Source organism: Thalassophryne amazonica, chromosome 6 (genome assembly GCF_902500255.1).
Source record: "Thalassophryne amazonica chromosome 6, fThaAma1.1, whole genome shotgun sequence".
Lineage (NCBI taxonomy): Eukaryota > Metazoa > Chordata > Actinopteri > Batrachoidiformes > Batrachoididae > Thalassophryne > Thalassophryne amazonica.
In genome coordinates, this window is record NC_047108.1 from 38,987,425 (window position 1) to 39,001,767 (window position 14,343).

General features: G+C 40.0%; 1 protein-coding gene across 1 annotated transcript in view; it reads right to left on the reverse strand.

Annotated features, from left to right (window-relative positions):
- Nucleotides 1-217: 217 nt before the first annotated feature.
- pip4k2ca (phosphatidylinositol-5-phosphate 4-kinase, type II, gamma a) overlaps nt 218-14,343 on the reverse strand; it is a 52,845-nt gene continuing 38,719 nt past the window's right edge. Inside the window, exons 6-10 of the mRNA XM_034172022.1 lie at nt 9,971-10,009; nt 9,783-9,896; nt 6,976-7,240; nt 1,503-1,606; nt 218-1,362 (exon numbers count right to left, since the gene is read on the reverse strand). Coding sequence (XP_034027913.1) covers nt 1,282-1,362; nt 1,503-1,606; nt 6,976-7,240; nt 9,783-9,896; nt 9,971-10,009 — 603 coding nt within the window. The 3' untranslated portion in view covers nt 218-1,281. The remainder of the gene's footprint in view (nt 1,363-1,502; nt 1,607-6,975; nt 7,241-9,782; nt 9,897-9,970; nt 10,010-14,343) is intronic.

Genomic DNA, 14,343 nt, shown 5'->3' on the forward strand with positions numbered 1-14,343 from the left:
CACAAAGCACAGTGTGGAGATCGTTTTCAGCCTAAACCATTATTTTTTATTGCACCAGGCGCAATCATTCTGTAAATCGCAGGTGCATTTGGACTTACTTGCGCACCTGTGACCTTAGAATAAGGTGCCATCAGGCACAGTGTTGCTACCTTGCTATAACAAGTCAGAAAGCACTTGGACCAATAAAAACCTGGTCTAAAGTTGAGTGCCGTTTTAATGGCATTTACGCTGCTCAATATTCAGATACTTTCAATGTGTGAGTTCACAACACATACACTCTGACTGTACTCAAAACAATACCAAGTTTAAAACAATTAAATGAAATAAAAGTAAGCACGACTGAAAAAATACAAAACATCACCTTACTGCTTCACCTCAGGGAGCTTTGGTGGCCGTTTTTCTGTGAAGTGATGTGCGCAGATCAACTCAACAGACAACCTCTCACTTAAAACTGTTGCCTGAATAACAAAGGGCCAGGCTCCAGGGCACTCGAGCTCTTACATCCAACAGTGACACATTAGTTTGTTTCACATTAGACCAAAAACACACCCATGACTACATAAGTGACTATATGCAACCCCTTCGGACCCTGCGCTCATATCATATGTCAATGGCAAAGTGGAGTTGGACACACACACACACACACACACACACACACACACACACACACACACACACACGTCAGACCGCATGCCGTCGATAGTCACGACAGGGCCATGTGCATTTAAACCTATTCAAAAGTGCAACTGGGTGCTATAACGCTTTGATTCAAACATTTGGCACTCAAACCATTCACATGGCAAATTTCAACAGATAAAATTATGTTCATCAAGTCTCACAACCAGATCACTGTTATTGTGATAATTAGATATGTTAGATTTACCCCACCCCCACTACTTATTATTTTTGAATTTAATTTACATTTCTGGTAAATCGCAGCAAAGTGACAAAGAAATAATTAAAACGAATACTTTTGATCGAGCACTGACTTGCTCCAACATTGTGAACACTGGTCAAAAGCAGTTTGTTTCCATGTACTCTATTGTTCTAGAGTGAAGTGTTAAATGTTAAGTGTGCTTAGCATTGTTAAGAAATACAGCTTAAACCTTAAAAATAAATACAAGCATCAGAAGTACGCACAACATATTATTGCAACAAAGTAAGTACTTCTCATATGAGATCACCAAATTCAAATATTGATCTGTGTGCCCACATTGTTTTTGGTCACCAGAAAATAAACTGTCAGCTGCTTTGACCATCGGCAGCTATTGGAGCTTCACATTATGCAAAAATATTTGAGATGAATTCCCGAAATCTTTTGGCGTACTGCTCCGGGTGGACTGTAGAGATTTCAGCACCAGCCTGGAAACAAAGAGAAGAGGCAGAAAAGGCAAATGACTAACTGGCATGAAGTTGATGTACTTACATTTTGCTGTCTGTTCAGGTACAGCAGAACACTGGGAAGAGCAACTCTGCACCTCCCTCCTGCATGTGCTACTCACCCCGTGTTTGACAGTTTTTGCAGCATGAGCAGCTTTCTTCTTAGTGTCATATTGCGTAAGTACATCAATCAGGCCCATGAAATAAATCTCTCTCTGTGGCGCTCCTGAAAGGGGCAGAAATTATTTTAATTAATGTTTATTGGTGGCAGGAATGTACCTCACTGTCATGAAGCCTCAACTAGTGCTACACACTATATTTGCCAGAGTGTAAGTCACATTTAGTTTTTTTTACTAGTTTGGAAGGTCCTGTGACTTATGTAATGAAAAACATTTGTTATTACAACCCCAATTCCAATGAAGTTGGGACATTGTGTAACCTTCTTCAACCTATATTCAATTAAATACACCACAAAGACAATATATTTAATGTTCAAACTGATAAGCTTTACTGTTTTTGTGCAAATATTTTCTCATTTTGAAATGGATGCCTACAACACATTTCAAAAAAGCTGGGACAGTGGTATGTTTACCACCGTGTTACATCACCTTTCCTTCTAACAACACTCAGTTGTTGCAATATTCACACTAAGCGAAACAGGACCTATTTAATGTTGTGTGCTAACTGTGTTAGCACTTTTAGCAGCTGCTGGTAGATCCACTTAATGCACGATAACTGAGGAATGTCCAGCGCTTAACTTTTGCTCTCCACTCCAAAGCACACCATGAGGAGAACCACTGCACAGTCCCTGAAAATATGATTTAATAAACACCTGAACTGAGGTTATCCTGCTAGCTGGAGTTTGTTTTTTTTCCTCATCACACATGGAGCCACCCACACTTTATGCATTAATGAGTTAGTGAACAGTGGTCTAGCCACGGTGGGCGGCGCTGCAAATTTCCACCCGGAGTCACAGACCAAACGGTCAACCCCTAAAAATTGGTCCGCTCTACCTCCACTGCGCATGCATCATTTCAGAGCTCAGCCGCTCGTCGAAGACGATAGCTTCCAGCCGCTTGTCTTTGATGAGCGGCTGGACTCCCGGCCGTGAGCCGCAATCACATTAATTTACAAGGTGCTAAAATGGTCCTAGTTAGAACCCTGATCATGAATCAGTGAGGGTGTGGCTCTGTGGGCCGTAAGGGCCCACCTCTGTTGTAAGGTGGACCCTTACGACAGAGGTGCCGTAAGGGCCCACAGAAAATTAGTGGTCAGTATATAACACACGTAACCGTAACGTGTGGTGGGTTTTACAAATCTGTATTTGTAAATATGCAATTTTTTTCATTTGTAAAATAAAATGAAGAAAAAAAAAAAAAACAACTAAAAATTCTGTTTAAGTGATTCAGCAATTTTAGCGAATGTGTGGCAATTTGCACTGCGGGATGTGTGTCTGTACTCTGTAAATGCTGAAACCATCAAAATTAGTGCATTACTTTAAACTTAAAACATAGCTGATATTTTCACTTTGTAAAACAACAGAGGTGACATTAATTTCAATAACTTGTCCAGAATTAGTTTGTTTATAATTTTAACCATAAGTCAAAACTGTCTGCCTGTGCATGACTCATGTGATATGCCTGCAAGTCTGTATGGTGTGAAAAATAAATAATTTTCTTCTCCTTTCCTTTCTCTCTGGTCACCAGGTTTCTGTGGCTGAGAAAAGGCTGATCTGAGACAGAAGCACTGACTCGTTATTGTGTCGGTAGCTGCCAGTGTACTGGTGTCAATACTGAAAGCTATTGGTTTAGCTTTTAGCTGTAACTTCCGCTATTTTTTTTTTGTTCTGTTTTGTTTGTTTTTTTAGGGGGCTATCTGTTTAGCTTTATAAAAGTTAACTTTTCAGTTAGCGGATCAATAGTTATCAAAGCTAACTTTTTTGGTTAGCTGTGTCCACCACTGCCTTTAACACACTGCATTTGACATTTATAGGTTTGTACACGTGGACAAAAGAAAAACGTTTTGGTAAATAGGGGGTCAGTTTGAAAGACTAAAATCAAGAAGTTGTATGATACTGATTGTTATCATGCTAAATTGAACTTGCGACATTGATAGCTTCCAGAAAAATATAGGTAGCATTGCGAAGTTACATCACAGTGTTAGTTACCCCTCCTGGCCCATACACTTACTGGCACAATCACGACCACTAATGGGAGGTTAAGAGGCTGTGACCAGTTAACAGACATAATGGATAATCTAGCATCTTAATTTTTCACAATATATAAGTTGCCATAAAGAGGTACAGTTGTATGTAAAAGTTTGGGCACCCCTGATAATTTTCAGGATTTTCCTTTATAAATCACTGGTTGTTTGGATCAGCAATTTCAGTTTCATATAGCAGACAAACAGTGATATCTGAGAAGTGAAGTTTATAGAATTTACAGAAAGTGTGCAATAATTCTTTTAACAAAATTAGGCAGGTGCATAAATTTGGGCACCCCAACAGAAAAAAAATACATCAATATTTAGTAGATCCTCCTTTTGCAAAAATAACAGCCTCTAAATGCTACCTATAGCTTCCAATGAGAATCTGGATTCTGGCTGAAGGTATTTTGGACCATTCGTCTTTACAAAACATCTCCAATTCAGTCAGGTTTGTTTTCGAGCATGGACAGCCCGCTTAAAATCATACCACAGATTTTCAATAATATTCAGGTCTGGGGACTGAGATGGACATTCCATAATGTTGTCCTTGTTCCTCTGCATGAACGCCTTAGTAGATTTTGAGCACTGTTTAAGGTCATTGTCTTGTTGAAAGCCCCACGCAACTTCAACTTGGTCACAGATTCCTGACCATCGTTCAAGAATCTGCTGATATTGACTGGAAACCATGTGGCTATGCAGCCCCACAGCATGATGGAACCACCTCCACATTTTACTGTAGGTAGCAAGTGTTTTTCTTGGAATGCTGTGTTCTTTTTCAGCCATGCATACCACCCCTTGTTATGTCCAAATAACTCCATTTTAGTTTCATCAGTCCACAGCACCTTATTCCAAAATGAAGCTGGCTTATCCAAATGTGCTTTAGCATACCTCAAGCGACTGTTTGTGGCGTGTACACAGAAAAGGCTTCCTCTGCATTACAGCATCTTGTGCAAAGTGCACTGTATAGTTGAACGATGCACAGAGACACTATCTGCAACAAGATCATGTTGTAGGTCTTTGGAGCAGGTCTGTGGATTGGCTATGATTGTTCTCACCATCCTTCACTTCAGCTTATCTGAGATTTTTCTTGACCTGCCACTTTGGACCTTAACTAGTACTGTGCCTGTGGTCTTCTGTTTCCTTGCTATGTTCCTCACAGTGGAAACTGAGCTGAAATCTCAGATAGCTTTTTGTATCCTTCCCCTAAACTATGATGTTGAACAATCTTTGTTTGCAGGTAATTTGAGAGTTGTTTAGAGGTTCACATGTTGCCACTCACTAGAAGAGATGCAAAGAGGGGAAACATTTACAAATAGCCACTTTAAATACCCTTTCTCATGACTGGATTCACCTGTGTAAGGAGGTCAAGGGTCAATGAGCTTACAAACCAATTTTGTGTTCCAATAATTAGTGCTAAATGTATTAAAATCAATAAATTTTGTTTAAATAATTATTGCACATTTTCTGTAAATACTAGAAATGAACTAGTGTTCGTATGCTACATGATATATTTAACAGAAATTTCTGATCCAGGCAACCAATGATTTATAAAGCAAAATCATGAAAATGCTCAGGGGGGCCCAAACTTTTGCATACAACTGTATATACCACCCCTGGCAAAAATTATGGAATCACCGGCCTCGGAGGATGTTCATTCAGTTGTTTAATTTTGTAGAAATAAAGCAGATCACAGACATGACACAAAACTAAAGTCATTTCAAATGGCAACTTTCTGGCTTTAAGAAAAAATTGTGGCAGTTAGACCAAGCAGAGGGAAAAAAAAAATATGGAATCACTCAATTCTGAGGAAAAAAATTATGGAATCATGAAAAACAAAAGAATGCTCCAACACATCACTAGTATTTTGTTGCACCACCTCTGGCTTTTATAACAGCTTGCAGTCTCTGAGGCATGGACTTAATGAGTGACAAACAGTACTCTTCATCAATCTGGCTCCAACTTTCTCCGATTGCTGTTGCCAGATCAGCTTTGCAGGTTGGAGTCTTGTCATGGACCATTTTCTTCAACTTTCACCAAAGATTTTCAATTGGATTAAGATCCGGACTATTTGCAGGCCATGACATTGACCCTATGTGTCTTTTTGCAAGGAATGTTTTCACAGTTTTTGCTCTATGGCAAGGTGCATCATCATCTTGAAAAATGATTTCATCATCCCAAACATCCTTTCAATTGATGGGATAAGAAAAGTGTCCAAAATAACAAACTTGTGCATTTATTGATGATGTAATGACAGCCATCTCCCCAGTGCCTTTACCTGACATGCAGCCCCATATCATCAATGATTGTGGAAATTTACATGTTCTCTTCAGGCAGTCATCTTTATAAATCTCATTGGAACGGCACCAAACAAAAGTTCCAGCATCATCACCTTGTCCAATGCAGATTCGAGATTCATCACTGAATATGACTTTCATCTAGTCATCCACAGTCCACGATTGCTTTTCCTTAGCCCATTGTAACCTTGTTTTTTTTCTGTTTAGGTGTTGATGGCTTTCGTTTAGCTTTTCTGTATGTAAATCCCATTTCCTATAGGCGATTTCTTACAGTTCGGTCACAGATGTTGACTCCAGTTTCCTCCCATTCGTTCCTCATTTGTTTTGTTGTGCATTTTCAATTTTTGAGACATATTACTTTAAGTTTTCTGTCTTGACGCTTTGATGTCTTCCTTGGTCTACCAGTATGTTTGCCTTTAAGGACCTTCCCATGTTGTTTGTATTTGGTCCCGAGTTTAGACACAGCTCTGTGACTGTGAACAACCAACATCTTTTGCAATATTGCGTGATGATTTACCCTCTTTTAAGAGTTTGATAATCCTCTCCTTTGTTTCAATTGACATCTCTCATGTTGGAGCCATGATTCATGTCAGTCCACTTGGTGCAACAGCTCTCCAAGGTGTGATCACTCCTTTTTAGATGCAGACTAATGAGCAGATCTGATTTGATGCAGGTGTTAGTTTTGGGGATGAAAATTTACAGGGTGATTCCATAATTTATTCCTCAGAATTGAGTGAGTCCATATTTTTTTCCCTCTGCTTGGACTAAAAAAGTAACCGTTACTGACTGCCACAATTATTTTTCCTGATTTCTTATAGTGTTTCTTAAAGCCAGAAAGTTGCCATTTGAAATGACTTTAGTTTTGTGTCATGTCAGTGATCTGCTTTTTTTCTACAAAATTAAACAACTAAATGAACATCCTCCGAGGCCGGTGATTCCATAATTTTTGCCAGGGGTTGTAGCAATAATTAAAATAAAATTGTGACAAGGACATATGTGACAGAATTCAAACTTTCATTCTCACACATCAAATACACCAAACCACAATATTAAATATTCAACTGATGATATTTCATGGTCAGGGTCCAGCGTTTACCTGGGAAGCTCCTGATTGCATAGACATCCACGTAAGGGTCAAACTCCCCGGGTCCAAGGGGTTTGCAGGACGACATATAACCAGCAATTCCCTCAGGAGAGGTGCCGTAAGAGCCCACCGCGGCGGCTTGTGCTATGCCATTTTCTGTCTCCTGATCTTCCTCATTGGGAACCTCTTCACCCTCCTCCTCCTCCCGTTCAGCTCGACCAATGTCGTGGATGCCAAGCAGCAGACTGTAGTCCATAATCTTCAGCTTCACCAGAAACTGTGATGGGAAAAAAAATCAAATAAAATAAGATAAAAATGTGACAATTAAAATAATAACACAGGAGTGACATTTGGCATCAGGCTTTTAACATACTCTAAATTGTGAATTACTGATTAAAGAAAGAAAATAATTGCTGATTAAAAGTCATGAAATTATTGAGGCTAATTTTGTCCATCAAAAAAAAAAAAAAAAGTCAATTCATCTGAGGAATTATTTATTTTATTTTTATTTAATTTCATTTATATAGCGCCAAATCACAACAAAGCTGCCTCAAGGCGCTTCACAGAAGTTTGGTCTCACCTTACAACCCCTAGAGCAAGCACACAGGCGACAGTGGTAAGGAAAAACTCTCTCTGATGATTTGAGGAAGAAACCTCAAGCAGACCAGACAAAGTGGTGACCCACCGCTTGGGCCATGCTACCAATACAATTGACAATAAAAATATACAAGAAATTTTGTGAGTCCATGCTGGTGTACAGGATGGGAGGCTTGCAGAAGAAGACACCCACTCCCACTTCTGGATGGAGCCGCATCTCGAACAGAGGAGAAAAAAAAACCTGAATCAGGTGGCAGAAACACAACAAATACAGTATAATTTGTCTGCATTTTGCAACAAGAAAAACAGAAGAAATACTAAGGTCATCGCCAGCCACTAGCTCTGAGCTTCACTAAAAGACCCAGACTTTAGATAAATTTGAGGCCGCGGCACGCTCCGTTTACTAATGAAATGAATTTAAAAGGATAGAAAGCATAGTACCATGCTAGCCATACAAAAGGGAAAATAAGTGCGTCTTAAGTCTGGACTTGGGAGATCATTCCACAAAGCAGGTACACAATAAGAGAAGGCTCTGTGACCCGCAGGCTTTTTATTCAACCTCGGGACACAAAGTAGCCCTGCGCCCTGAGAACGCAGAGCCCGGGCCAGTACGTCGGGTTCAACCTTTAATGTTCAGCTCAACCATTTGGTAGAGCATGTGAGATCTACTGAATTCTACTGCAAAATGCATGCATGTTAAAGGATTAATTAGGTCAGCTAAGTAGGGAGGTGCTAGTCTGTGAATAATTTTATGGGTTAAAACCAGAACCTTAAAATCTGACCACACAAGGACAGGAAGCCAGTGAAGAGACACTGAAATGGGTGCAATGTGGTCAAACTTTCTGCTTCCTGTCAAAAGCTTGGCAGAAGCATTTTGAACCAATTGAAGACCCCTAATGCTGGACTGCGGTAAACCAGAAAATAGAACATTACAGTAGTTTTTTTATTTCAATTTATTTTCATTTATATAGGGCCAAATCACAACAAAGTTGCCTCAATGCACTTCACACAAGTAAGGTCTAACCTTACCCCCAGAGGAAGCACACAGGCGACAGCGGTAAGGAAAAACTCCCTCTAATGATTTGAGGAAGAAACCTCAAGCAGACCAGACTCAAAAGGGTGACCCTCTGCTTGGGCCATGCTATCGACGCAAATTACCAAACAATTTACAAAACAAATATACAGGAAATTTTGCCAGTGCACAGGACAGGAGGGTTTCAGAAACAGACACCACACCCATGTCTGCCTGAAACAGAGAAGGAAAAAAAAAGCATCAGGCATCGGAAAGACAACAAATACAGTATAATTAGTCAACATTAAGCAACAAGAAAAATATAGAAGAAATATTAAGGTGATCGTGAGCCACTAGCCCTAAGGTACAAGGCCTCCACAGGGGATCCTTGGGTACCGCTGGAATGAGTGTGTCATATGAGTGGTTACGTAGGGACACGCAAATGAGGTGTACCATTTTGAGGGCATGTCAGCCATGACAATGTGCCTCGTTTCTCTGAGCATGCTCCAGCACACAGATGACACACAGTAACAAGGACCACAGCAACTGCTAAAGGACCAACAGAATGACCATGTTTCATCTAGCTGCTGTTGGTAAATGGCTACTTTAGGAATGTGCAGATGGACCAGTTGTCATCAAGGATCCAAGACACATCCAAACTGTGGTAGGTGCAGCAACACACACAGAACTACAGCATGATTCCATAAACAAGTACTTGACCTATCTTCTTTCTATTGATGGCGCAATGTTTTAAGAAAACTTTATCAGGTTTCAGACCAGAGTTTCCAGTGAACTTAAAAGTACACAGTATACTAGTTTCTTTAACATTTATCTATAGTTACATTTGATATTTCAGCAGACCAGATAGTTTTCACTCAGGGATTACACAGACTAGACCATGTACACACAGACAGGAGAAAAGGCAAAGTCACGCTGCACTTCCCCACAACCCAACTGTGCCGCAGCCTGGCCTGAGTAGTTTGTGTGTTTTTACACATCTTCCCAGCTTTCTAAGTTGTGCCTGACAGCAACTCCGTGCAACTCAGAGCATTTGACAATGATTGCAATTTGTGACACAAATACAGCAATTTAAATCAATCTTCTGTCCAACTAGAAACATACTATACTGTAGAAGTGAAACTTCAAATGTACTGACACTGTCACTATGTGGTAGACATGTAACAACAGTGTCCTGTAAGTGGTCACCCACTTCCACATCTCGGTTGAGCTTTTCCATAAACTTCTCCTTCTGCTCCTCCGTTACATAGACTTTCTGCATGTTGTTCCTGAAATCCACGTCCTTGAAGGTTGGAAGCTCCTTCCCCTGAAGAAAATAAATAATTTGCAAAGATAGTGCCATGTTTCCGGTAGAAAAACATTATCATGGCATCTCTTTACCCTTTCTTTGTCACTTGCTTCACGAGACACCAGAGAACCCTACAAGAAAATAAACAAATAAAAATAAAATACATAGCATGGCAAATGCATGTGGGCAATGGACATTTACACACAAAATGTCTGCACTTTTTTTTTTTTTTTTTTTTGAGAAACTGCTGGGCTAAATTGGTCAGTTTAAGCACAAATGGGCTTGATGCCACATACCAAGATTTCTTTGTCACCAATGTAAGTGAACTTGCCAAACTCAAAGTACTTTATTCATTGGGCAGCACAAATTCTATGCCCTATGCACCAACAAGACTTCACAAGTGCTCATACTCTTGCAATAACAAGACCTCTGTGCACTCTGTGGTAGACAGACAAAACTGTTCTACCTGAATTGCCATAATTTAGTATTCAAAGAACTAAGTCATCTGATAATGGGGAATAAAAAAATAAAAAAATAAAAAAAAATTGACTGAAATTTTTAGAGCTTAATCATAAGCTGTTCACCATCTACCTTTTTATAGAAATTCTTTTGCAATCACATTCTAAAGTTTAAGGTAAAACAAGGTGGAGACAGCTAAGAAAAACAACCAGAATCAACAGAAATCTTTTAAATTCAAAAGATTAAATATGAGCTGTGTTTCTTTTTCCTGGTCAAAAAATAAACAGAAATTTGAAAAAAAAAGTTTGATTTTTCTCTTCATACGTAGAATAGGCTAATGTTGCTGTTGTCGTTCATTCGGCAGCTCCCATTTTTTGTTTGGGGTCACCACAGCGGATACAGCCAGGTCCGCACCGGCAATAGGCTAATAAAAAATAAAATCACTGGCAAACACAAAAATTAAAAGTGACCCGTTTTCTCTTATTCCAGACATTTAAGTAGGTTGAAGGTCAAAAAAACATGGATGAGTCAGACTGTGTGCGCCAATGCTGGGGACAGCGTGGGAGGGGGTGATCCTCCCACAGGCGGGGGACAGCGTGGGAGGGGGGGAGCCTCCCATGAAAAATGTTTTGAAAATGAGGTACCAAATGCTGTATTTTGAGCACAAGTTTAAGGATGAGTAGAACAAAAACTCAATAGACTTGACACAGTGAGGGTCGTGGTAGCAGGAAAAAAAATAAAATAAAAAAATCTGTAATCCTCTCCATTACAACAATATTCCATTTGTGGCATAGAAGTCAAGCCACAGCAATGACAAAATAACAAAATCTGAAACTGCACAGTAATGCAAACTGATTGAACAATATTCAATTAAACTTATCTGAACTGACATTCCATCGTATAATAAATGTCATTCATAGCTGTATAGATGAAAAACAATGAGGTTCTAGATGATACGAGGTAAAATAATCCATTTAAAAATACATGTCAATGCTGCTTTATCATGTATCAGTGTGAATGAAACAGCTCAGATTGAATAAAGCTGTTATTGAACCAATATGACACCTCAACCACTTGGGTTGGAATTTGTCATTTTAAGTCATTCAGAGTCATTTCCAGGTTTGCTCACAGTAAAATCAGGTCACATTAAGCGAGTGGGCAAACAGCTTTTTAAGCACATCGTGGAAAACAGGTGATCCATCTTTCAGCAAAAACCGAGCATCAACAGGAAAACAGTCACTTCATGAACACAAGAAATTCAGGAAATAGCTTTTTTCAAGAATCAGTTTTTACAAAGAACTGTTGATAGCCTTCTTCGTGGTGATAAATATCGCTGGAAGTTGTATTGATTGCGTGGACTTTTGGGAAACTGTGTTGCACTGTTTTGTCATGGTGACGGAGGAACTGTTTTCCACGTGATGGTTCTGGCACCAGAAGCATTCAGCTTTCTCATGGAGTCTGAGAAATGATCTCAGAGCTCGTCCTTTTTCTCCAGCCATGGCCATTTAAACTTGTTTTTGATGTCATCAGACAGTGTAATGTTATGTTTTTACTGTGTGGACAAAGCCGAAATCTCACTTTTGTTCTAAATGTAGGTGTCGTACCACTCAAACCGTCTGAAAACGCTGTAGTGAAAGTCAAGTTGAATACAATGCAAATGTCATATTTCATTACTTTGTTATATTTCATGTCATTTGATGTTGCGCATAGGTCATATAATGTTTAAAAGGTTCAAAACATATCAACATTTGATAACATAACATGAACCTCCCCTGCCAACCTCCTCATCGTGCAACAGCAGTCGATTTAAACCAGGCCTCTAACACGTGGAACCTGCAGTTACTGACACTGGAGGATTCATTCTTTTAATCACTGCTCTGCTTTTCAAACTTTTATCTTTGTTCAACTCTGCACTGAAATTTGAGAGTGAATGCAGCTCAGAGAGAGAAAGAAAAAAGAAAAAGAAAAAAGAAACTGTGTGTGTGTGTGTCTGTTCACTCTGACACTACACAGAGATGAGTGACAAAGAATGTACACAATTAGCGAATCAAGTTTATTTATCCTAAAACAGTCAATCAGAAAAACACTTCTGCTGCTGCAGAAACATCACTGAAAGGTGGCAATTTTTCACCATATTTCATTCTAAATGCAGCTGAAAATTTACTTCATGTTAGGCAAGTGAGAAGCACGGGTCCAAAAGCACCATTCACTCTCCACTGTCAAGTGGGCAAGTGTTACTGTCAAACCCTGTCATATATGGCCTTTTTGGCAGCCCAACTGAGGGAAATTCATCATAGCAATGGAGAATTTTAATGCCTGTGATAAGAAGCCACAACTACACAGCGTGCACCTATATGTTGTTCTATACCTGTTGCTGTATGGTTTTTAATGTAAAGCACATTTCTTTAACTTGATAAAAAGATTTTAAAAACTACTGCCTTATCCACCCAGTACCAGGGTTCTTGTGGCTGCTTGTCCAGTCAACTGCAAGCCAACAACTGCTGTTGAGATTGCAAGGCCATAAAACGGCTAAGGGCAGGGAAAGATCCATGGATCAGCGGAACTGGAGTTGTGCTCCTCCTGGCGAGTGCAGATGGTATTCCCTGAGCATTGCAAGCAAGCTTAAGGCCCCGTTCACACTACAGGAACTCGACCAACTCACCAGATTTCAGGAACGGCCCATTAAGTGGCGTTCCCAGCTGTTGCATCTCCACCGCGGTGAACCACCAGATTCCCAGTGACAGCAAACATCTAATCCTAGTGGTAGCGAGTAAAACAACTTTAACATTAACAGTAGTGTAAAGCATCATTATCATGCCAACTTGAGGGATCACCAAGAACTTACTGGACATCATTGCCAGCCTGTAAACAGGTACTGCAAGTGCTAAGACGGCTTGAGGCCAAGATCCAGGCTGTCAGTGACTTCCTGGACACTGCTATCAGAAGTGTATCTCTGTGTTGAAAGTGCTGAAGAGGAAGAGAGAATCACCTGTCTTGACAATGATATTCATGTCGCTGGCTCCATGGCCATTTGGTTCTAGGGATGCCTGGGAAGAATTTATAAAGTCACAAGAACAGACGTATTGTGATGCTTGGTGTTTAGGGCCCTGGTGATTCCTATATTACGTTTTGCTTGTAAAATGTGGATGACAACTCAGGATGATAACTGAATGTCTTTGGTATTGGGTCTCTTTAGAGGATTCTTGGGGGTCACTAGAATGAGTGTTAAACAATGATATAGGAATGCTCAGATAAGGAGTATCATTTTCATTGTGAGAGCATTAACTATGACATTTTACCCATGTGGCTAATTTCTCTTTGCATGATTTAGCATGCAGAGGGCCCTTGTGGCTGAAGAAGATCAAGAACACACCTATGTTGCACCAGGCTGCAACAGACAGAAGGTTACTTCTGAGAGGTGGGGATGAAACTAGAACTTAAGGCTATTCTATGGTGTGGTGGACCCAGCAATACGTGGCACCATCACACGCACCCAGACCTGACCTGCGATGGGCTGGTTGCAGGGTTCTAGCTATGGTGGACGGCGCCAGGTGGCACCGCAAATTTCCACCCGGCTCTCAGGTTCAAATTGGCTGTCCGGCCCAGCGTGGATTTTCCAAAAAATGAACTGAAATGTTGCTGAAAAATGTATCAATTCGATCATATTTCAAGCTTACAGAGTTGTACGTTTGCTTTATTTTGCATTTTCAACCAAATAATTAAAGAAATAAGAAATATATTTCTCATTTTCTTCATAGAGATCAGCAGTCAACTGCATTCAACATTCTGTGATCCACAGCGCTGAGTAAAGGCAGGTCAGATCGGAGACGCAGTGTCTCTGATCTAAATGAAAGAAAAAAAAAACTCCATCAAAATCTTTCAATAATCATCCAGAGTTCCTTCTGTGTCTGGAGAAGCTGATACATTCAGAAATTTACGGTTTATTTTACAGTTTCAAGGCTCCCTGTTTCTAAAAAGGTCACCACCTCCAAAGAAGGCCAAGGTC